The following is a 24443-nucleotide window of genomic DNA, read 5'->3' as shown; positions in this document are numbered from 1 at the left end:
TATGAAGTGGCATTTAAGTATTAACTATTACCATTAAGTAATTTCTGCAAATTCCTTTCTCCCCCTACAATAATAATAATTTCTAGAAATTTGATTGTCTTAGGAATTAAGGTAGCTCCAGGAAAAACAAAAAGAAAAAAACAGAACTTGTACAAGATATAGCACCAAACTAGTTCTTTCCTTGTTCAATTCAATTCAGTGCTCAATTCAACCAACATACTAAATACTTACTATGTCCTAGGAATAGGGGAGACACGAAGATAAGTAAAATATGCCTCTGCACTAACAGAGCTTAAGAGGCACAATATAACACATATAAATAACTATGATGCAAAACAGAACATGAGAATTACCAAGTGTCATGCAAAGTCTGAAGGAAAAGAATTTCTGCCTGGAACTATCAAAAAGTATCTCTGAACATTTGAATTAGGTACAATTTCAAACATATGGATCAAAGATTAATCCAGGCATTGCTGAGGAATCCCAAAGAGGAAAAGAAAGGATGTATAAGAAAGAAAGCAACTTTCTGGAAGCATAGTTGATAACAGTGTGATTAGCTGGAGAGATGGTGGCACTCTTGTATGGACATTGTGAAGACTTTGCCTTCATAATTCTTGGACTTTATTTGGTAGACAACAGGGAAGCACTGTAAGGTTTTGATTTCTTAAGTCATATGATCAAATCCAGGCCAAAGGAATTGCAGATGTTCAGAGTTGGAAGGGATCTGAGAAGTTTTCTAACCTAACCCTCCTACCCAAAAGATAAAGCTCATTTACAACATTCCAAACAAGTGGTCATTCAGCTTCTACATGGACATCTCCAATGATGAAAAGTTTAATTCAGAAGTGATATGAAGGATGAACTGGATCTGTAAAGATTAGGTGCTTATCTTCCATCTACTCTGTATATATCTTATGTGGACCTATTTTTTTTTCCTATACTGAAAGCAGAGATTGCTTTTGTCTTTCTGTCACTGGGGCATAGTACAGACTCTACATATAATAGGCACTTAATAAATGTCTGCTAATTATGGCAGGTAAGACTAGATTTGTAATGGAAGAAGAAAAAAAATAAAAAATAACACCAAATTTTCAATCACTGGTAAGTGGTCAATGCTGACACCATTAACTGAATTAAGGAAATCAGAATTGGGTAAGAAAAAGATGTCTTGCTTTGGACACTGAACTTGAAGTGTAAACAAGGCATACTGACATACTGATGGAGATGGCCTTTCCATCTGCCATGAACTAACCACAAACATGAATCAGCTATGTAGTGCAGCTGGAAAGATATGCATTAAGACCCAAGTTCAAATCTAGCCTCAGAAACTTACTTAGCTATATGTGACTGTGGGCAAGTCACTTAACTGCTCTCTGCTTCAATTAATGCATCTATAAAATGGGGACAATAATAGAGCCAACCTTCCAGGGTTGTTGTAAGGACAGAATAAGATAATACTTGTAAAGCACTTTGCAAACCTTTAAGTGATATAATTGCTAGTTATTATTATAATTAATCTTCATTTATTTATTATCTCCCTCAATTAGATTGTGAGCTTCTTTATGGCAAGGCAATGAGGGTTAAGTGACTTACCCAGAGTCACACAGCTAGTAAGTGTTAAGTGTCTGAGGCTGGATTTGAACACAGGTCCTCCTGAATCCAGGGCCGGTGCTTTATCCACTGCGCCACCTAGCTGCCCTGTGAGCTTCTTTAAACAATGGAATGTCTTGATTTTCTCTTTGCATTCCCAGCACTTAACCTAGTGCCTGGCATATACTAAGAGTTTAATACATACTTTTCTAACCCATTCCAGTTATAAATGAAGATCTAGAGCTAAAAGAATCATAGAATAGAAGAGTTAGAAGAAAACATAACAGATCATCAAGACTAATTTTATAGGAAGTGAGGTACAGAGATGAATCGGCCTAAGTATTAGTTTTTGAATCCATGTTTTTCAAGAGAGAGAGAGGGGTTGGATATATGACTTGGTCACATGATGAATTTAGGCTATGATGGTAGATTACCAAAGAAATGAGTTCAGAGAGAAGAGATGATGTACAAGGATAGATGCATGCAGAATGTCAACATTTAAAGGCTAGTTAGAAGAAAATAGTAACAATTTCTATATAAGGAAAGTGTGGTATAATGAACAGAATCCTGAATTTGAAATAAAAGACCCTTGGTTGAAATCCATACCCTGATGTTTACTACCTGGTCAACCATGGTTAAGTCATGTCTCAGTTTCCTCATTTTATAAAATGAGGGAATTGTACTAGATTTCAAGGTTCCTTTTTGGTTTCAAATCCTATAAAAGCCCTTCCTTTTTCCAGGATACTTTTGGGTTGTCTTATTTAATCTTTAAAATAACCTTGTGATGTACATGACAAAGTATTTTACAGATCAAGGAAACTCTAGAAAAACTCTAAAAACAACTTCCAAGAGTCCAAAAAAGTTTTGGTACTTAGATATGAATGCAGAACTCCTGTTTCCTACACCTCACACTATCATACACAGAAGATCAATGTATCCTAAACTGATAGATACCAAACAGTGAGACTACCAAAGAAACAAAGACCACACTGCCTTCTCAAGAATATGACTATGCTGACTTCTTAGAGTTGAAACTACAAGAGGAAATCTGGCAACACTGAGAGAAAAACATTAGCTGAATTTCAGGCTTTCAATGTAATTAAGCAATAACATTTAATTTTCAAATGTTTATTTCCATTTATAATCCCAAAAGTCAAAGTGAATTTTTCTAAACATGCCATGTGATCATACAGTTATTGCTACAATGAGACTGCACTAACTCATTATGGAAAAAGTTTGCGGCTGTATAGTAAACAGGAAATGGTACTATCGTTTTCATTCTCCTTAATCACTTAGTAACTTACTTTTGAAGATAATTTGAATAAAATATGGACAAAAGACATACATGTCTACACACGTAAAGTCCAAAAGAATCTCAGTTGTGTTCTATATATTTTAAAGGTTTGATTAGGCCACAATAAAAGTAAAATTTGATCAAATACTAAAACTTCAGAAAGTTCAGTATTTACCCACATCTTCATTTACATAGTAGGATTAATGCATTCAGCAAGACTATATATGCCTAATTCTCAATATTACTATTTTGGAGTCACTGTTACTAGTTTAGTACACAAATCTCCATAAATACATTTAAATAAATCATATTAGTACTTGTGAGGCAAGTATTTTCAGAATAATGTTCTTAAATCTCACTGCCAATTGAAGCCACAACTATGCTGCAAGGTACAATGTAATTCAAGTCACTTATTTTTGTAAAAAAAATCCTCATCAATAAAAGTCTGAGAATTATGCAAAAGAGCTGTATTTAAGAATTTTTGCGACTGAGAAAAGTACCAGAAATCATTCCCAGGGAAAGTGTCATATTCTCAATTATTGAGGAGAAGGGATGGGGGAGGAAGGTAAGATGGGAGAAAAGGGGGTAGAAAAGATAAAAGGAGAAAGGAGGAGGTGGAGGTAGGAAAAACAGCTCATTGCAGCCCACCATCAGGTAAATTACCATTTTAATTAACTATTCTTGCTAACTAGGCAGAAAGTTCTGTTGTTTCTAGCTGTTAAAGAACTGCAAGTGCTTTCAGAACCCTCTAAATGTAGTGCCCTAGGGCAAAATACAAATTACCTACCATAGTTATGGCTCAGTTATGCAAAAAAAAAAATTACAAAAAGGATGAGAAGAAAACAACTTAATAACATATCAATCTCAAATAGAAATTTGACCAGTCCGATATAAATGAGTAATGCCTGAACGTACATACAATCAAAAAGCAATTTTAACCCTATATTTATAACATTGCAATTTATATTTCCCTATTATTTGCAACTTTTCCATACCCACTAATTTAATCACATTGTAATTTACTGAGTTCTAAACATTGCAAATATTTCTTAGATGAATAAATATCAGAGCTGTTTGCTTTGAAATTAGACCTAAAGAACAAAATGCAAAGCATTTACTTTAAAAATTCATTGGGGCAGCTAGGTAGCGCAGTGGATAAAGCACTGGCCTTGGATTCAGGAGGACCTGAGTTCAAATTCAGCCTCAGACACTTGACACTTAACTAGCTATGTGACCCTAGGCAAGTCACTTAACCCTCATTGCCCTCAAAAAACAAAAACCAAACAAAAAATGCATTTATCCCTATCAGCAAATCTATAGGCTGAGGCCTGTATACATCATATTAATGTGTACTCTATACCCTTAGTGATGTCTCCTGGGATGAAGCACAAGTTAGTACTGAGGTAGGAACTACAATAATACAGTGATTGAATACTTGGTATGAAGACAACCTATAATAATCAATTTACTAATTATTTGTTGTTATTAAATTGTCAAAGTATAACATAATCCTAATTTTTTATGCAGAGGGATTTCATTTATCATTAGTAAACAAAATCAGGGAAGAATCTATTTCTTATAAATAAAAGTCATTCAAGATTAACAGTTGCTGATATAGAATGTGCTATGTAATTCCTCAGCTTCATATTTACATCAGAAATGCAAATAAAACTAGATTAAGTCCAGAAAACATATAGTGTAGAAACCTTTTACAATGCTGATGTTAAGGGATAAAATTAACGCTCATTACACAAAAAAACCAAAAAAAACCCACACATCTTTTAAGCTAACCATATCACACTTGTTGGTATTGAATTTGGGATTACTAATTGAATCAAGTTGTATTCAAATCTCAGAAACAAATTTTTTGTGACATTGATATTCTCTAAATAATAGATCATAAATCTTACCTAATACAACCAAAATAGTGTCCAAAACTGAAGTTCAAATGTGCGTATTTTTCTTCAATAGTTCAGTTAAGATAGTCAAGAACATGGCAAATTTTTATCAATTCATCAAACCTCTCATGGATATGGAAAAAATGCAAGCAAAATTTAGAAGTAGGAAAAGTACTTTCTAAAGAAGAGAGACCATTTTGGTTTGTCCTGCATACAGTATCAAACTTTGAAAGTAGATTTAAAATTATTTGTAATACTGAAAATTATACAAAAATGCTTCAATAACACACCATGTGTATTTCTATTCAGATTACCTATAAATACTTTTTCAGAAATGAGCAGATAAAAAGGCAAGGAAACTCAGATTTTTTAAAAAATGACGAAAATTGTTTCTGAATAGATGATGACATAGCTCTTCTCAATAGAGAAATGTTACATCCATTCACTGTATCTAATTAGTTTTGCTTAAAGGTTTTTTTTTTTGTGACAAGGGGTTAGGGATCAGATAGAATAAATATGAAGAAATGTCAGTGTAAAAAAGGCATCAACATAACCTTTTTAAAAAGAATAGGTAGGGGCAGCTAGATGGCACAGTGGATAGAGCACCTGAGTTCAAATCCGGCCTCAGACACTTAACACTTAACTAGCTGTGTGACCCTAGGCAAGTCACTTAACCCCAAGTGCCTCACTAAAAAAAAAAAGAAAAAAAAAGAATAGGTATAGGACAGGTAGGTGGCACAGTGGATAGAGCAGCAGCCCTGAAGTCAGGAGGACCTGAGTTCAAATCGGACCTCAGACACTTGACACATACTAGCTATGTGACCCTGGGCAAGTCACTTAACCCTAATTGCCCCCCCCATACACACACACACACACACACACACACACACACACAGAATAGGTATCAACTAGAAATCTTTTTTTAAATTACATAAAGAACTCAATGTTTGCCGATAACTTTTGACACAGAAAATAGCTAGAAGAACTTTGAAATCCTGAGAATGGAATAGTTTCATCCCACTCAACTTGGCCATGTGAGCAAACTGTAATTGCTTAGCAACTAAACTCAAGTCTCTAATAACACATTTACTCCATAAGTAGGTGATTTTATGAAGGATAAGGATGTGAAATTTCTCATTTAATTCATTTTTCTATTAATTTTCCTATTTCATTTTATACCCGTAACATATTTGAATTATTTTTGTTTAAGCTAAGTGATTTTCATTCTAAAAATATTTCTAATAGAATAACAAAAATTAAGGTACAAATTTAAAAAACAAAAAAAATCCTTTATCATCCATGACTTGCCTAAATCATCCATAGCAGTTCTCACTGATCTATATATACATTGATTACTTTTCACCCACCCACCCAACCCCCAAAATAAAAAGTGCATCAAATTATTTTAAAATTCTGCATCCAAATGATCAATGTACTACATTTGAAATTATATATATTTGTGTACATATATGCATATGTATCTACATAATCACACATATATGTGTGAGTATATTTAAAATCTATTAAGAGTTAAAGTCATTCTGAGTCAGTTATTCAGAATGGAGCACTTTAGGCCACCTTGGAAAAGCACAAAACGTTTAAGTTTCTTCAAAACACATATGTAAGGTACAACTGAAAGTCAAAAAGTCAAGTCTAACATGCCAATCAATAAATTATTACATTCAAGAATTACAAGAGATGTTTTCAAAGATAAGCCAACACCTAAATTGTAGCACATAGCAAATTTTTTTTACAAGTAGAAAAAATAATACATTACAGATCACAAGTTTCATTTTGTCAACTGGGTAACTTAAAATTTACCAGACTTTACATTTTTCTTCTCAAGAAATTCCCAACAAACCCCTAACTATTACCAACAACTTAATTTTTTTATTCTCATTAGTATTTTCAGTTTTGTTTAGCACTTACCCCTCTTCTGAACCCAACCTTCTTTCACAATGGTAACATCGCTCATGATGGCTCCCCTCTGAGCCCTCAACTTCAAGAAAAGATACTTTGAGATATCAGCTTTGGGGTTTGGATTCTCTTTTGCTGCTGCTGCCCTTCCCACTCTCTAGTGATGACTCAGCCTGGAAGGAAGTATTGAAGAAAGAATCTTTTTTTTTTCCATTCTTGCAACTCATACAGCAATAACAAACAACTAATTCTTTGTAAATGTCTTCAACTGCCTGACCCCACATAAAAGTTTGGCTCTTCAAACTAGGGAACTTATTGATTAAATAATTCCATAATGAATGTACTTCAACTTATAATAAAACTTCTGACTTAAGAAGTTAATAGAAACAATGTTGAGACAATCATTGTCATGCATAAAGCATTATATTCTAAATAATAGAAAATAAATGTTTAAAAGTAGTCTAAAAATTTGTTTTTCTATTTTTTCTCAAAATTTATGTAATTCATGGCAACCAATCTGAATGTTTTTGTTTGCTATTTTTCAGATGAAACACATAACATGCCAGAAGTTCAATATTCCTTAATACTTCAAGAATTCATCATTCCATCAGTGTCGAAACTACCAATACAGATGCATCACAGCCACTCAATACCTTAGAAAAAAGTCTTCATGAGTTACCATGCATAGCCAAAAACTTGTCATCTCATGGCTAACTCTTTACAAGTAATCACAAAATAAACCAGGATACATTCACAAGGGAGGAAATGGGGGAGAGGGGAAGAATAATGATTCAGTTTATGGAATGTTGGCTTTAAGATGTCTTCAGAACATCTTTCTAACAATGGTGATTCACCTAAACTAATCTATTTAAACTCCAAACCTTTTATGTAACCAGTCCCTCTGACTACACAAATTTTAAGGTTCCTACTGATTAGGTTGTAATCTAAATCCTTGTATATGTCCTACAAGATAGCATACTTATAAATAATTAGTTTCTTAGCAACAAAGCTAAGCACACCTAAATTTTTTTTTAATTTTTATTTAAAGACACAATACAACCATCAAATACAGATCACAAATCAGTGAACATGCAATGTGTTCATTAGGAATCATATTCTTCTCTATTTACCAAACAATGCAGAAACAAGAAAAAGTGAGTTAGTTCTGAGATCAACTCAGCAGAAAGTTTTTAGATATTAATTTCTCCTTTATATGATACTTCTTAATGGATGGTATCACACCTTAATTCCCTATTCATGTTTGCATATTTTACTTGTGCATTTCCTCTAAGTGTGAGAAACAGCAAGGTCAATTCAGCGTCAGCATCATAGCATTTATATGGCGCTTTACAAATACTTCATTTCATCTTCACAACAACCCTGGGCAGTATTACATTATCACAATATTACAGATAAGGAAATCAAAGCTGACAGAGGTTATATGATTTTCCCAGGGTCACACAGTCATGACTGAGGCTTTTTAAATTCAAATTTTGATTCTTAAGTCTACTGTTCTATCCACTAAGTCGCCCAGCTTCCAAGACTGACTTGACTATAGAAGTGTGGGGAAAGAGAAAAACAATAAATAGGGCTGGAAAGGTAGGTTAAAATCAGATTGTAAAGGGTTTTAAATGTCAGCAATTATATTTGATCCTAGAGTCAACAGGGAGCTACTGCAGTTCATGGGGTTTGGGGGTAGGAAGCTGGGGGGGGGTAACAGGTAGGTGGCGCTGTAGATAAAACACCGGCCCTGGATTCAGGAGGACCTGAGTTCAAATCCTACCTCAGACACTTGATACTTACTAGCTGTGTGACCCTGAGCAAGTCACCTAACCCACACAGCCCCAAAAGGTGGGGGGGAAGGGGGAAAAAGAAAGAAAAAAGAGATGCACTTTAGGAAAATTTCTTTAGCAACTGTACATAGGATGGATTGGAGAAGGAATACACATGAGATGGGGAGCAAGGAGAATATTACAACAGTTCAGGCTGAGATGATAAGGGCCTAAACTACTACAGTGGCTATGTGAGTAGAAAGAAGACAGATGCCAAAAATGTGGATATAGAAATATTAGGACTTCATAACTGCTTGGATATGTTAAATGAAAAAGACTGAAGAGGAAGAGTCAAAGATGCCACCCAGAATGGAAACCTGAGTTACTGGAAAGGTGGGGGGTCCTCAACAGAAACAGGGTAATTTAGAAGAGGAATAGTAAATTTAGGAGGATGATAATGTATTGAAATTTGCAATGTAGTTCACAACCTTCATGCCTACTTATCCTGTGTAACTCTGTCACACACAAAATAAAAAGAGGTTAGAGGGTGGAGTTTTTATTATATATATGTTTTAGCTTATACAAAGCCAGAGGATGTGACAAGCTTGGGGGTGGGAGTGGGGGTGGTGGAGGGTCGCACACAGAAGGTAGGCAGGATTTTTTTTCCAGTGGCACTTGTGACTCTACTTACCTTGATTACAGTTGATGTACAAAGGGGGAAAGTGGATCTTACAAAAGCTAGGAGTGAACAGTGGGAACTGTCGAGCAATTTTAAGTGAAGGGTAGCTATAATAGTGTTGAAAACATGCTCCACAATTAACTATGGAAGGGAGGATGAAATACAAACAAACTTCCCACCCTCTGACTAGTTGACCACAAACTCTTTTGAGCGATGCCACAGCCTACACTTTGGAGACCACTGCTCAAACCAAACACTACCAACACTAACCAAACAAAAATAAGTTTAGCATTGTTTCCAAATCACTGCCTTAAAAAAATTGGTAAATGGCTCCTTCAATTTACTCAAAAACATCAATTTTTTCTAACTTCTACAATGAAATAAAGTTTTACACAGAAAGTTTCCTTCTAAGTTTCTCTTTCCAACAAAAAGATTTCAACCAAATACTAAAGAAAAATTCTCAAACCATTAAATATATCCCAAAATTAAATAAGAGGTCTCATGAGACAATTAATTGCCAGTGGCTGGAAGACTTCAGATAGAAATAAATGATTACTACTTATCATGAATGTTGCAGACAGGATTCATGACTGGGGTAGAGGTTGGACAAAATAATCTTTGAAGTTCACTCTAATTCTAAGATTCTATAATTCTGTGATTATTTGTTCATTAAAAGAGGTCCTTTGAAGACCTTGACCACCACCCCAAAGAACAAACCTCAGCCTGACAAACATCAAACATATTCTATGTTTAATAGCATAGTATATACCTATTTATGTGCTAAGCCACGTACAAGCTGATAAAGGACAAAAGTTTAGATAATACGTCACACTAGCTCTCATGAATAAGTGAATTAATGAGCATTTATTAGGCATTTACTGTGTTCCAAGCAGTAAGGATACAAATAGTAAAATGAGATAGTCTATGTTCTCAAGGAGCTAACATTATAACTGGAAGAGAGAACATATATAGAATTTTATGGCAGGGTAGATGAAAAAAGGTCCAGGGGTCCTTAGTAGCAAAACAGATGGTAATGCCTGAAAGCATAGACTGCACAGGGACAAAACACACTGTAAGGCCTGATGGTCCTCTCTAACCAAGACTATAGTTGGTGAACTCCTGTTCATCAAACAGGTTAATATCAAGGTTACAATTTCATAGAGGGATAAGAAATAGTTGTTTTTGTTCTTGTTTCAAGAGAAAGAGCTCTAAGAGGTTCGAGTTACAAAACTGATTCTGAAACAACCTCAGACACTTAATAGCTATGTGAACTGGACAGGTCATGTTTTTAAACACTGTCTGCCTGTTTCCTCAACTGTAAAGTGGGAATAAGAGCACCTATAATTCACATGGTTGTTGTGAGGATTAAATGAGAATAGCAAAACCCTTAGCCCTAGCATATAGTAGGCACTTAATAAATGCTTGTTCTGCCTTCTCTTACTTGTTGACTTATGACCCGACAGAAAGGAATGATCTGGAAATATTTTACATAAAAGGTGGCATATGAGTTAATCTTAAATGGACTAGGAGAAATTAAGCAGGTCAAGGAGAGTATTCTAGCTAGAGAAAACAATAAGAACAAACGAACTAAAGTGGAGACCTACAGAGTATGTTCACAGAAGACTTCACTGAACAGTCTGGCTCTAGCCCAGCATACATAAAAGAAAATAATGTAAATGTTAAAGATAGTCATGCCAGATTGTTATGAGTCAAACAGAAATTAAGCAAGTCTGAATTTTAATCAGTAGATGATAGAGTTCTAGATCAGCAACTATGATATATGTAGCTCTTCTCAGCAATAAAATGATACGAGAAAATTCCAAAAGACTCATGATGGAAAATGTTCTCCACATCCAGAAAAAGAACTATTGAGTCTGAATGCAAATCAAAGCATACTATTTTCACTTTGTATATTGGGGGTTTTTGTTTGTTTTTTCTTTCTTGTGGTTTTTCCCTTTTGTTCTGATCCTTCTTTCACAACATAACTAATATGGAAATATGTTTAACATGATTTTGTGTGTGTGTATATATATATATATATATATATATATATATATATATATATATATATATATATATATATAACATATCAGGGAGAGAGGTAAAATGTAGAACTCAAACTTACAAAAATGAATATTAAAAACTATCTTTACATGTAACTGGAAAAAATAAAATACTATTAAGGAAAATTTTAAAATAAAAAAGAAAGGGAGGAGAAGAGTTCTATTAAACTAAATAAGAAAGATAAACCTAGCAGCATACTAAGGACAGACTGGAGAAGAGTAGATTAAACAAAGACTTCAGGCCTTTGCCATAGTTACCAAATATGAAAGGTATTAAAAAGGAGGAATCCTGAGGAATCTATGATGGCTTGAATATGAAGGTTAAAGGAAAAGACAGAGCACTCAAGATTTGAATGCAGAAAATTGGTAAATACTGGCATCACTGATAGGAATCATTAAGTCAGAGGGTAGACCAGATTAGTGGAAAAAAAATAAGATGATTCATGAGAAGTTTAGTTTGAGGTAACAAGAAACGAATCAGATGAAGAGGTCCAACAGGCATTTGTAGATAAAGGCTATAGCTCAGTAGACAGGTCAGAGATGGACACAGATATGAGTCATCTAGAATGCTACAGCAATAGCAGTAAGATTGCCAAGATTGTTAAAAAAGAGCCAACTGTGAAGCTGTGCATACCCTTTGACCCAGCAATACCACTTTTGGGTCTTTTTCCCGAAGAGATCATGGAAAGGGGAGAAGGACCCACATGTACAAAGATATTTATAGCTGCTCTTTATGTTGTGGCAAGGAATTGTAAGTTGAGGGGATGCCCATCCATTGGGGAATGGCTGGACAAATTGTGGTATACGAATGTAATGGAATACTATTGTGCTGTAAGAAACGATGAAGAGGAGGAGTTCAGAGAAACCTGGAGGGTCTTGCATGGACTGATGATGAGTGAGATGAGCAAAACCAGAAGAACATTGTACACAGTATCATCAACATTGTGTGTTGACCTACTGTGATGGACTATATTCTTCTCACCAATGCAATGGTACAGAAGGGTTCCAGGGAACTCATAATGGAGGAGGATCTCCAAATCCAGGAAAAAAAAAAAAAGAACTGTGGAATATAGAAGCTGAATGAACCATACTATTTCTTTTGTTTTGGGTGCTGTTGTATTTCTATTTTGAGGATTTTCCTCATTGCTCTGATTTTTCTCTTATAACATGACTAATGCAGAAATATGTTTAATGTTATTATATATATATATATATATATATATATATATATATATATATATATATATATATATATATATATATATATATATAAATATATAAAACACCTATATCAGATTACCTGCTGGGGGGGGGAGGGAGAAAAATCTGAAATTGGAAAGCTTGTATAAACAAAAGTTGAGAACTATCTTTACATATAACAGGGAAAAATAAATAAATAAAATACTTTATTTTTTTAAAAAAGAGCCAATCGAAGGTACATGATTTAGATGTAAAGGGTGACACCACAGGTAAATTAGGAGAGGAAGGAATAGTTTACTTCTCAGATCTATGAAGAGAACAATTTATAACCAAACAAGAGATAGAGAATATTATGAAATGAAAAATGGATGAATTTAGTTACATTAAATTAAAAAGGGTTTGTACAAACAGAAGCAATGCAGTCAAAATTAGAAGGGAGGCAGAAAGCTGGGAAACAATTTTTACAACCAGTGTTTCTGATAAAGGCCGCATTTCTAAAATATATAGGTAACTATATTAAATTTATTAAAAATGCAAGTCATTCCCCAATTGAGAAATGGTCAAAGGATACAAACTGGCAGTTTTCAGATGAAGAAATCAAAGCTACCTACTGCCATATGAAAAAATGCTCTAAATCACTATTGATTCAAGAAATGCAAATTAAACAACGCTGAGGTCCCACCTCACACACACCAATCAGATTGGTTAATATGACAAAAAAGGAAAATAATAAATGTTGGAGAAGCTGTGGAAAAATTGGAACACTAATGCATTGTTGGTAGAGTTGTGAACTGATCCAACCATTCTGGAGAGCAATTTGGAACTATACCCAAAGGGCTATGGAACCGTGCATGCCCTTTGACCCATTAATACCACTACTAGGTCTGTATCCCAAAGAGATCATAAAAAAGGGAAATCCACATGTACAAAAATATTTATAATAGCTCTCTTTGTAGTGGCAAAGAATTGGAAATTGAGGGAATGCCCATCAATGGGGGAAGAGCTGAACAAGTTGTGATATATGAATGTAATGGAATACTATTGTGTTGTAAGAAATGATGAGCAAGCAGATTTCAGAAAAACCTGGAAATACTTAAGTGGACTGATGTTGAGTGAAGTGAACAGAACCAGGAGAACATTGTACACAGTCACAGCAACATTGTGTGATGAACAACTGTAATAGACTTAGCTCTTCTCAGCAATACAATGTCCAAGACAATTCCAAAGAACTCATGATGGAAGGTGTTCTCCACGTCCAGAAAAAAGAACTGTGGATTCTGAATGCAGATTGAACCAGACTGTTTCTACTTTTGTTTTTGTTTTTCTTTTTTCGAGGTTTTTCCCTTTTGTTCTGATTCTTCTTTCACAACATGACTAATGCAGAAATATGTTTAATATATATATAAAACCTATATCAGATTGCTTTCTGTCTTGGGGAAGGGTCCCGGGAGGGAGGGAGAAAAATTTGCAATTAAAAATCTTATGAAAACAAATGTTGAAAACTATCTTTACATGTAACTGGAAAATAATAAAATACTTTTATGATTTAGAAAAAAGAGCCAACTGACAAAATTGTAGCAAGGGGGACAGTGTGCACAACTCTATAAGCCTTGAAGAAAAGGGAATTAAAGTCAGAGAAGAGCAGTCTTGTCTCCCCAGAAACTACCCCGCATATGGGCCCAAAGCCAGTGAAAAATAAATACTCCAACTTGGGAAAAAGTTGAAACAGCCTTTTCCAACCCTAGGAATACATACACCATCAAATGGGGAGGAGTCAGAAAATTAACAGGAGAATATAAGGAAAAAAGACTAAAACAACAAAAAGATTTTAAGAGGAAGATATTTAGTTTAAAAGTAGAGCAAAACCAGGATAAAAAATACAATACAAACATTGTACACAGTATCAACAGCATTGTGTGTTGATCAACTGTGATAGACTTGACTCTTCTCAGCAATACAATGGTCCAAGATAGTTCCAAGATACTCATGATGGAAAACGCTCTCCAAATCCAGAAAAAAATGAACTATGGAATCTAGATGCAGATTGAACCATACTATTTCTAATTTTTTGGTTTTTCTTTTTTGAGCATTTTCTTTTTTGCTCTGATTCTTCTTACACAGCATGACTAATACAGAAATATGTTTAATGTGATTGTACATATATAACCTTTATCAGATTGCTTGCTGTCTTGGGGAGGAGGGAGAGCGGGAAGGGAGGGGAAAAAAATCGAAACTAGAAATCTTATAAAAACAAATGTTGAAAATGGAACTGGAAAATATTAAAATATTTTTATGAAAAAAAAATACTACAATCCTAAGGAGGAGTACTAACTCAAAAAGATCACAAACCTCTCTAAATAATTATTACAAGACAAAGGAAATTTAACCAATCTGTGATAAAACAGAAGGAAGAAAAAAGGAAGGGGAAGGAAGGGAGGGAGGGAGGAAGGAAGGGAGGAAGAAAGGAAGGGAGGAAGGAAAGGAGTGAGGGAGGGAAGGAGAAAAGGAGGGAGGGAGGGAAGGGAAAGAGGGAGGGAGGAAGGGAAAAAAGGAGGGAGGGAAGAAGGGAAGGAAGGAAGTAGGGAGGGAGGGAGGAAGGAGGGAAGGAAAGATGGAAGAAGGGAAGGAAGGAGGGAGGAAGGGAAGGAGGGAGGAAGGAAAAGAGGGAGGAAGGGAGGGAGGGAGGAAAGAAGGGAGGAAGGAAGGAAGGGAGGGAGGAAAGAAGGGAGGGAGGAAAGAAGGGAGGGAGGAAAGGAGGAAGGACTTATTAAGGCCTCAGCATGTGCAGATTACTATGTTAAGTGCTGAGGATGTGAAGAGAAAAGTAAACTCTCAAGGAGCTCACATTCTAATGGAGGAGACAACATATATGGAAAGTTTCAGCTGCAAGTCAGATGAAAAGGTCCCAAGACCCTTAGTGTGAGAAAATCGGTTGGTAATACCTCTTTAATGTCATTTCCACCGATAAAATCATATCCACTTCTAATGCTGAAGAATCATTTGACAATAACTTTGCAGATAAGAACTTTCTGCCTCTTCAGAAGCCAGAGCTATCCATCCTGCAAAAACATTTGCCAGTCTACAACTCCACTGGGATTGCTTCCCAAGATTATAACTCCAAGCACCTGCATCGCTATTTCCAAAAAAAGCATCACTATTTCAAAGGATCAGGGTCCTGGGTTATCTCTGTAGGGTTCTGAGGAGAGATGGCTGGCAAGGTGGTGGTTCAAATTGCCTAATACTAGAAAACCCCAAGACAGAATGGAATCACAAGCAATTGTTACAGAATGGTTCAAAAAAGAAACAGAAAACATATGAGAAGTTAGAATGGAACAAATATTAAAATTTATGGTCAGCACATATTATGGCCAGAAGTAATTAGCAGAATAGAAAAAAACTGAACAATGGTAACTCTCTCCAGAAAAAAAAAAACTAAAGAGGGAACAAGAGATTTAGAATACAAATATAGTGAAATAAAGGGCTAATCTGGAAAGAGAATCAAAAAGCAACAAAGACAAAAAGCACATGCTTTCTATACAAACAAAAGTCACTGATCTCAAAAAGAAAGGATGTATAGAGACTACCTAAGGATCATTGCAGGTCTCCAAAAGAAACAGGACAAATCAAAACACCAGAACACCAGAATGTAGGAATTAATACATTTTTTTTAAAAAACTGCACAGAACTTCTCTATTAAAAAAAAACAACAAAAAACAAAGCACCAATTCAAAGAATCCATTTATCACCCCCATAAACAAAAACATAAACCCTGTGTTTCAAACTCCAAGACACTTAAGTAGTCAAATTCAACAATTTCAATGACAACAGATTCCGAAGACAGGAGAAAGGCCTTCAAATGTAAGGAAAAGAAATTCAAATAACAAGACAATTCTGCAACCAGGAAAAACTGCAGAAGGGGATAGAATAATACATTCCAAAAGGCAAAGAAGTTCAAGATGCAACCCAAAATGGCTTAACTTGCAAATGTGAGCCTAATAATCAATTTTTTAAATGACATTCAAAAAGGAGGCATTCTGAGAAACAAACAGATGTGAGCAGAATAATGAATCTGCAAATACCTCAAACAATATAAACATAAGAAAGTTAAATAAATTCAACTACCAAGGAAAAAATGAAATAAATTACTCTATCTCTAGAGAGGATTAGATTAAAAACAACAGAAGGGCCATTAAGAGGTTTTTTTTTAAAATACACAAGTCAATAAAAATGAAAGTAGAATTGAAAGGAACAGAAGTGATGGTAGAACAGGCCTAAAACACCACAACCTTCTCCCCCAGCTAAACCAATATACTTTGTAGGAATAAAATACAGTATGGGAAAGTGAATAGAAGGGGAAAGAGAACATAGAATACAGTGAGAAAAGTGTTGCTGTATACTTAGTCATGTCCATGAGTAAAAAAGAAAGAATTTAACTCCAATAGTCTCTCAGGGAGAAGGGTAATAGGAGACTAGAAGAGATGGCAAAGAAAGAAATTTAAACAAAAGGAAAGAAGGAGAAAGGTCTAAACATAGTAGGAGGAATGGATCCCACTCAAAGGTGCTTCCATGGAGGAAGGGATATATTCTTTAGTGGAAGATGGGGACATTACAATGGGTCTAATCTACAGTAAGTGAGAGACTGCTTCCTCTGAAAAGTATTAAGCCCCCATGAATTCTTTCACAGAAGAAAGGAACTATGACTTCCTGAGGGTAAGTGGCACCCAGAATGGCAAACAGAAAGGAAAATGAACATAGGAAGGGTAGAAACAGGCTATAGAATTTAGGAAACAGGGAAATTTAGGACACATGAGGCTATACTTCCCTCATTATTTCCCTCAAGAATTGATACTTCTAAGAATGAGATAGAATTGAAAATAAGGGGCATGGGGGCAAAATTTACAAAGGCAATAGTATGTAAATTCATTATTAGAAGGACCTCAAACTTGGTACTTCAGAAGCTATAATGCTATGACGAATAAAAAGAGGCTAAAAAGATAATACAGACCATGAAGCAAAGAATTTAAGTTCAGAATAAAAAAGGAAAAGAATTACTGAAGAAAACAAAGTAAAGAAATCGCTAGGAAAAGATACAAACAAACAAAACAAGTAGGAAGGGAAGAAAAAAGGGATTCTGAACTAACCACTGAATTAACAGAAGAAAAAAGAGGAGAATAATTAGATAACTAAAGGAAAGAAAATTAATAAACATGTATTAAGTGCCTACTGTGTTTGGCACTGTGTTAATATACAAAAATATACAAAGAGAGGCAAAAGATAGTGCCTGTCCTCAAGGAGCTTAGAATCTAATGATTTGGGGGAGGGGGGGCAGCTAGGTGGCGCAGTGGATAAAACACTGGCCCTGGATTCAGGAGGACCTGAGTTCAAATCCAGTCTCAGACACTTGACACTAGCTGTGTGACCCTGGGCAAGTCGCTTAACCCTCATTGCCTAAAAAAAAGAATCTAATGATACAACAGGCAAACAAGTATATTCCAAAAGGCAAAGGAATTCATGATACAACCCAAAATGGTATAACTTGGAAATGTGAAATCACTAAGTAAAACTCCAAAACTCCGAAAATGATTAACAGATAAGAGGGGGTAAGGAAGGAATTAAAGGAATGCAGGAGAAAAAAACCTATGAATAGGGCAGCATTACAGGAATGTAAGAAAAACTAATCCTAAGAAAAATTAAACAAAAGATACAAGGGAACAAAAACAAATCTTAACTCAAGAAAAAAAAAATGATACAGACACGAAAAACGCAGGAAAACATAAGCTGAACTTTTATAACTTTAATGTGAATAGATTAAACAATTGAATAAATGACTGAAAGATAAGAAAACAAAACTACAATATGTAACCTGTAAGAAAAAGAAACATTGTAAAAGGAAAGACATACTCAGAACACATAGGTGAGGATAGAGCAAATTTACTCTGCACTAGGTACTACAAAAAAGTAGGTTTTGAAATCATGCCATCTGACAAAGCAAAAATAAGAATTCACAACATAAACAGAGAGAAGGAAAATAGAACTTAAATAGCTGAAAAACAAAATAGTCAAAGAATTTAAATAACTGCAAGAATATTCAGGGCTCAAAAATCTGGGTCATCACAATATAATTAAATGGCAATACTACCAAAGTTTATTTATAGATTTAATGGTATACCAACCAAACAGATATTTTACAGATGGATAAAATCATTTCAAGGGGGAGAAAAACCCAGATTATCAATATAAATAATGAAAAAAAATAACACTTCCAGACCTCAAATTTTATTATAAAGCAGCAATCCTCAAAATCATTTGGTACTAGTTAAAAAATTACAAAAATAAATCAATGGGGGCAGCTAGGTGGCACAGTGGATAAAGCACCGGCCCTGGATTCAGGAGTACCTGAGTTCAAATCCGGCCTCAGACACTTGACACTTACTAGCTGTATGACCCTGGGCAAGTCACTTAACCCCCATTGCCCCACAAAAAAAAACAAAAACAAAAACAAAATAAATAAATAAATGGAACAAACTAGACAAGGAAGAATCAGAAATCACGAAACTCACTGGCCCCATGTTTGATAAATCTGAAAGCAAAAATTATCTTGGAAAGAACTCCCTAAGAACTGCTGGGAAAGCTGAAAACAATGTGGCAGAAGTCAGTCTTAACTAACCATCTTACATTGTATTCCCCAATTAATTCAAAATGGATACACATTATATTAGAATGCATACCATAAAAAAGGAAAGTATATGATATGCCTTTCACAATTATAGTTGTGCTTATATGAAAGTCAAAAATTTTTGTACAAACAAAATTATTGCATCTGAAATAAGAAAGGAAGCAGGTGACAGGAAAAAAATTTTATTTCAAATATCTCTAATAAGAGATTGCTATCCAACAGACAGCAGAAAAACATAAGGTAATAGACATAGAGACAACAGAAATACATAAGATCAAACTTTCTGCCTACAGATAAATGGTCAAAGAATATGAACAAATAATATGTATTTATTTATAAAATATACTAGAAAAACAAAAGATATCAATATTTTTAAGGACCACATTGTTGGACCAGACCAAGTTGGTAGCCAAAATAAAGTTGATAATGTAATAATAATAATAATGATAGCTAATTTGTATATAACACCTACTATATGTTGCTGTTCTTCTTAGATCATACCACCTTGGAACAAGTGAAAACTCCCCAAAATTAGCTCTGAAAACAAGCGGCTGACAAAAAAGCTGAAGCCTGCTCTACCCCAGGAGTGACTCTAACCCCAGTGTTAACATAAAGTTTAATTATAAGAAATGGGCTGCACAATAAGCCAAAAAAAAAGAACCTGACCATAAAATTACAATGGTGAGTGGAAGATCAAAACACAAATTCAGAAGACTACAATAATGTCGAAACAACTATATACAAAGTTCCAACCCCCCAACTAATATGAATGGTTCTCAGGTCCAAAGAGAATTCATGGAAGATCTCAAAATGGATTTTTTAAATCAAATAAGAGAGACTAAGGAAAAAGTAGGAAAAGAAATGAGAGCAATACAAGAAATCATGAAAAGAGTCAACAACTTGGTAAAGGAGACACAAAACAATACTCAAGAAATTAATATCTTAAAAAATAAAATAGGCCAAATGGTAAAAGATATTTTTTAAAAATCCACTGAAGAGAACTCCTTAAAAAGTAGAATTGGACAGATGGAAAAATATGTACAAAATACACTCAAGGAAAGAGCTCTTTAAAAAGTAGCATTGGCCTAAGGGAAAAGGAAGAACAAAAGCTCAATAAAGAAAATAATTCCTTAAAAATCATAATTGGGCAAAGTGAAAGCTAATGACTCCATGAGGCATCAAGAAACAATAAAAAAATAAAAAGAATTTAAAAAAATAGAAGTATAAAATATTTCATATGAAAACTGACCTTGAAAATAGATCCAGGATAGGTCATTTAAGGATTAATGGACTACTTGAAAGCTGGGGGGGTGGGGGTGGGGGGGCCGGGTGTGGTAGATATCATATTAAAAGAAATTATCAGAGGCAGCTAGGTATCATAGTGGATAGAGCACCGGCCCTGGAGTCAGGAGGACCTGAGTTCAAATCTGGTCTCAGACACTTGACACTTACTAACTGTGTGACCCTGGGTAAGTCACTTAACTCCAACTGCCTCACCAAAAAAAAAAAAAAAAAAAAACCAAGGAAAACTGCTCTGATATACTAGAACAAGAAGGTAAAATAGAAATTGAAAAAAAATCCACTTCTTGAAAGAGATCCTAGGAATATTATCCCCAAATTCCAAAAGCCCCCAGGTCAAGGAGAAAATATTGGAAGCATCCAGGAAGAATAAATACAAATATCAAGGAGCCATACTCAGGATAATACCTTCCACATTAAAGGATCAGAGGCCTTGGAATATGATATTTCAGAAGGTAAAGGAACTAGAATTAAAATCAAGTATCACCTACCCAGCAAAAGTGAGTATAATTCTTCAGGGGAACAAAACTGACATGAAATAGAGGACTTTAAAGGATTCCTGATCAGAGCTGAATAAAAAAATCTGACTTTCAAATAAAAGACTCAAGAGAAGAATATAAAAGTAAGCATGAGGGATTCAATAAAGGTCAAGTGATTACATTCCTACACAGGAAGCTAATGGATACTCATGACTCCTAAGAATATTTTTATTAGGGCAGTTAGGAATATACCTAAACAGAGGGCATGGGTGTGAGTTGACTGTGATGGGATGATAGCCAAGAAAATTAAATTGTGGAGTGAGAAAGAGGGATGCACTAGAAGGGAGAAGGGAGAAGTAGAATGGGATAAATTATCTCATACAAAAGAAGAAAGAAAAAACTTTTACATTGGAGGGAAAGATAGGGGTTTGGGGGGGGGAGTCTGATAGCAAGCAATACTTAAACCTTACTCTCATCAAAATTGGCTCAAAGAAAGAATAACATACATACTCACTTCAGAATAGAAATCTATCATAAGAGAGAAGGAGAATAAAAGGGAATAAAAGGAGGAAGCTGATTAAAGGCAAGAAGAATTAAAGAAGACAGTGAGTGATCAAAAGCAAAAAGACTTTTGAGAAAAAACAAACAAAAAAAGACTTGAGGAGCAACAGGGTTAAAAGAGAAAGAAGAATAAACGGGGGGGGAAAGTAGGATGGAAGGAAATATACAGTAATCATAACTGTGAATGTGAATGGGATGAACTCACCCACAAACAAAAGCAGATAGTAAAGTAGATTAAAAACTAGATTCCTACAATATGTTGAAACACACATGAAACAGACACACAAAGAGTAATGGTAAGGGACTGAAAAGAGATTATACTTCAGCTGAAGTAAAAATAAACAAATAAACAAGCCAGGATAACAATCATGATCTCAGACAGAACAAAAGCAAAAACAGATCTAATTAAAAAGAGAGAAGCTGGGAAACTACATTTTGCTAAAAAGCTACCCATAAGAGGATATTATTGTGCTATAAGAAATGATAAGCAAGATGTTTTCAAAGGAACCTAGAAAGAACTTCATGAACTGATACAAAGTAATGTGAGCAGAACCAGAAGAACACTGTCCACGATAACAGCAATATCATACAATGATCAAGTTTAAGTGATTTAGCTATTCCCAGAAACAAAGATTCAAGACACCTCCAGAGAAAGAACTGATGGAATCTGAAAGCAGATAGAACATTTATTTATACTTTACTTTTGTTGGGGGTGTTTTTATCTGTGTTTTCTTTCACAACGTGGTTAACATGGAAATGCATTATATGACTACACATTGTAAAGCCTTTATCAAATTACTTGCTTTCTTTTTTTTTTCTTTTTTTTCCTTAGGTTTGTTTTTTTTTTTCTGCAACAGACATTTATTTTTTCCAGTTACATGTAAGGGTAGTTTTCAACATTCATTTTCATAAGATTTAGAGTTCCAAATTTTTCTCCCTCCCTCCTCCACAAGATCACAACCAGGTTATATATGTACAATCCACAAGTGTTCTTTTTAATCAGTTCTTTCTATGGGGGTGCACAGTAAGCTTCCTCATTAGTTCCTTGGGATTGTCAAATTCCAGAGCTCTCAGGTCAAGGAGAAAATATGGCAAGCTGCCAAAAAGAAAGAATTCAAGTACTGTGGAGCCCCAGTCAGGATAGCACAAGATCTAGCAGCTTCTACATTAAAGGACAGGAGGGCATGGAATATGATATTCCAGAGGGCAAAGGAAATGGGATTACAACCAAGAATCACCTACCCAGCAAAACTCAGCATAATCTTTCAGCAGAAAAAATGGGACTTCAATGAAAAAGACTTTCAGATATTTGTGATGAAAAGACCTGAACTGAATGGCAAATTTGACTTTCAAATACAAGACCCTAAAGAACCATAAAAAATTGGAGCTCGGGGATATACCTGGGGTCATACAGTGGGCAACTGTCTTGTGTCTGAGGTCGAGTTTTAGCTGGGATCCCCCTGGGTCCAGGGGTGATGCTTTGACCACTGTGTCACCTAGCTAGGTGATGACATCTTTAGGCTTAAATTGAGGGGTGAAGGGAATGCACTGGGGGAGGCGGAAGGGCAAAGGTGAAATCCTACATGAAAGAAACAGGAAAAGGCTTATGGAGTTGGGGAAGAAATGGGAGAGGAGCAGGGCAGTAAATGAATTTTACACTCATCAGAAAAGGCTCAAAGACCTTAAATCAGAGCTGCCTCAAGGAAGGACTAACACCCACCCAACTGGGTGGAGTAATCTATTTAATCTGGGCAGTAAGTGAGCCTAACACTCATCAGAATTGGCTCAAAGACCTCAATCTCATTAGAATTGGCTCAAGGAGGGAATAATGTACACACTCAATTGGGTGGAGTAATCTCTCTAACCCTGCAGGAAAATAGGAGGGGAAAGGAATAGAGAGAGAGAGAGAGAGGGGGGCAAAAGAAGGAAGGGCAGAGTTGGGGAGGGGACAGACAGAAGCAAATCCCTTTTGAAGAGTGATAGGGCTGGGAAAACTGGACGATAGTATGGCAGAAATTAGGCATAGACCAATATCTTATACCATATACTAAAATAAGGTCAAAATGAATACATGATTTAGACATAAGAGGTGATGCCATAGGTAAATTAGGAAAGAAAAGAATAGTCTACCTATCAGATCTTTGGAAAGGAAAACAGTTTATGACCAAACAAGAGACAGAGAATATTATAAAATGCAAAATGGATGATTTTGATTACATTAAATTTAAAAAAATTTTTGTACAAACAGAAGCAATGCATCCCAAATTAGAAGGGAGGCAGAAAGCTGGGAAACAATTTTTATGGCCAGTACTTCTGATAAAGGCCTCATTTCTAAAATATATAGGGAACTAAACCAAATTTATAAGAATCCAAGTCATTCCCCAACTGAGAAATGGTCAAAGGCAGTTTTCTGATGAAGAAACCAAAGCTATCTATTCCCATATGGAAAAATGTTCTAAATCTCTAATGATTAGAGAGATGCAAATTAAAACAACTCTGAGGTACCACCTGATATCTATCAGATTGGCTAAAATGACAAAAAAGGAAAATAATAAATGTTGGAGAAGCGGTGGGAAAATTGGAACACCAATGCATTGTTGGTGGAGCTGTGAACTGATCCAACCATTCCAGAGAGCAATTTGGAATTATGCCCAAAGGGCAATAAAACTGTGCATACCCTTTGACCCAGCAATACCACTTTTGGGTCTTTTTCCCAAAGAGATCATGGAAAGGGAAGAGAGTCCCACATGGACAAAAATATTTATAGCTGCTCTTTATGTGGTGGCAAGGAATTGGAAGTTGAGAGGATGTCCATCAAATGGGGAATGGCTGGACAAGTTGTGGTATATGAATACAATGGAATACTATTGCGCTGTAAGAAATGATGAGCAGGAGTTCAGAGAAACCTGGAGGGTCTTGCGTGAGCTGATGATGAGTGAGATGAGCAGAACCAGAAGAACATTGTACACAGTATCATCAACACCGTGTGTTGATCTACTGTGATGGACTATATTC

General features: G+C 35.2%; 1 protein-coding gene across 3 annotated transcripts in view; it reads right to left on the bottom strand.

Annotated features, from left to right (window-relative positions):
• AKT3 (AKT serine/threonine kinase 3) overlaps window positions 1-24443 on the bottom strand; it is a 388701-nt gene that overhangs the window by 345701 nt on the left and 18557 nt on the right. The window contains exon 2 of one of the 3 annotated variants that reach the window (XM_044002303.1): window positions 6712-6872. In XM_044002303.1, coding sequence (XP_043858238.1) covers window positions 6712-6757 — 46 coding nt within the window. In that variant the 5' untranslated portion in view covers window positions 6758-6872. Of the gene's footprint in view, window positions 1-6711; window positions 6873-24443 lie in introns of those variants that run through there. The other 2 variants (XM_044002302.1, XM_044002305.1) reach the window with 2 other exon arrangements.

This window comes from Dromiciops gliroides, chromosome 4, assembly GCF_019393635.1.
Source record: "Dromiciops gliroides isolate mDroGli1 chromosome 4, mDroGli1.pri, whole genome shotgun sequence".
Classification (NCBI taxonomy): domain Eukaryota; kingdom Metazoa; phylum Chordata; class Mammalia; order Microbiotheria; family Microbiotheriidae; genus Dromiciops; species Dromiciops gliroides.
Note: the sequence above shows the minus strand (reverse complement) of the source record. Positions and strands in the feature narration are given on the sequence as shown.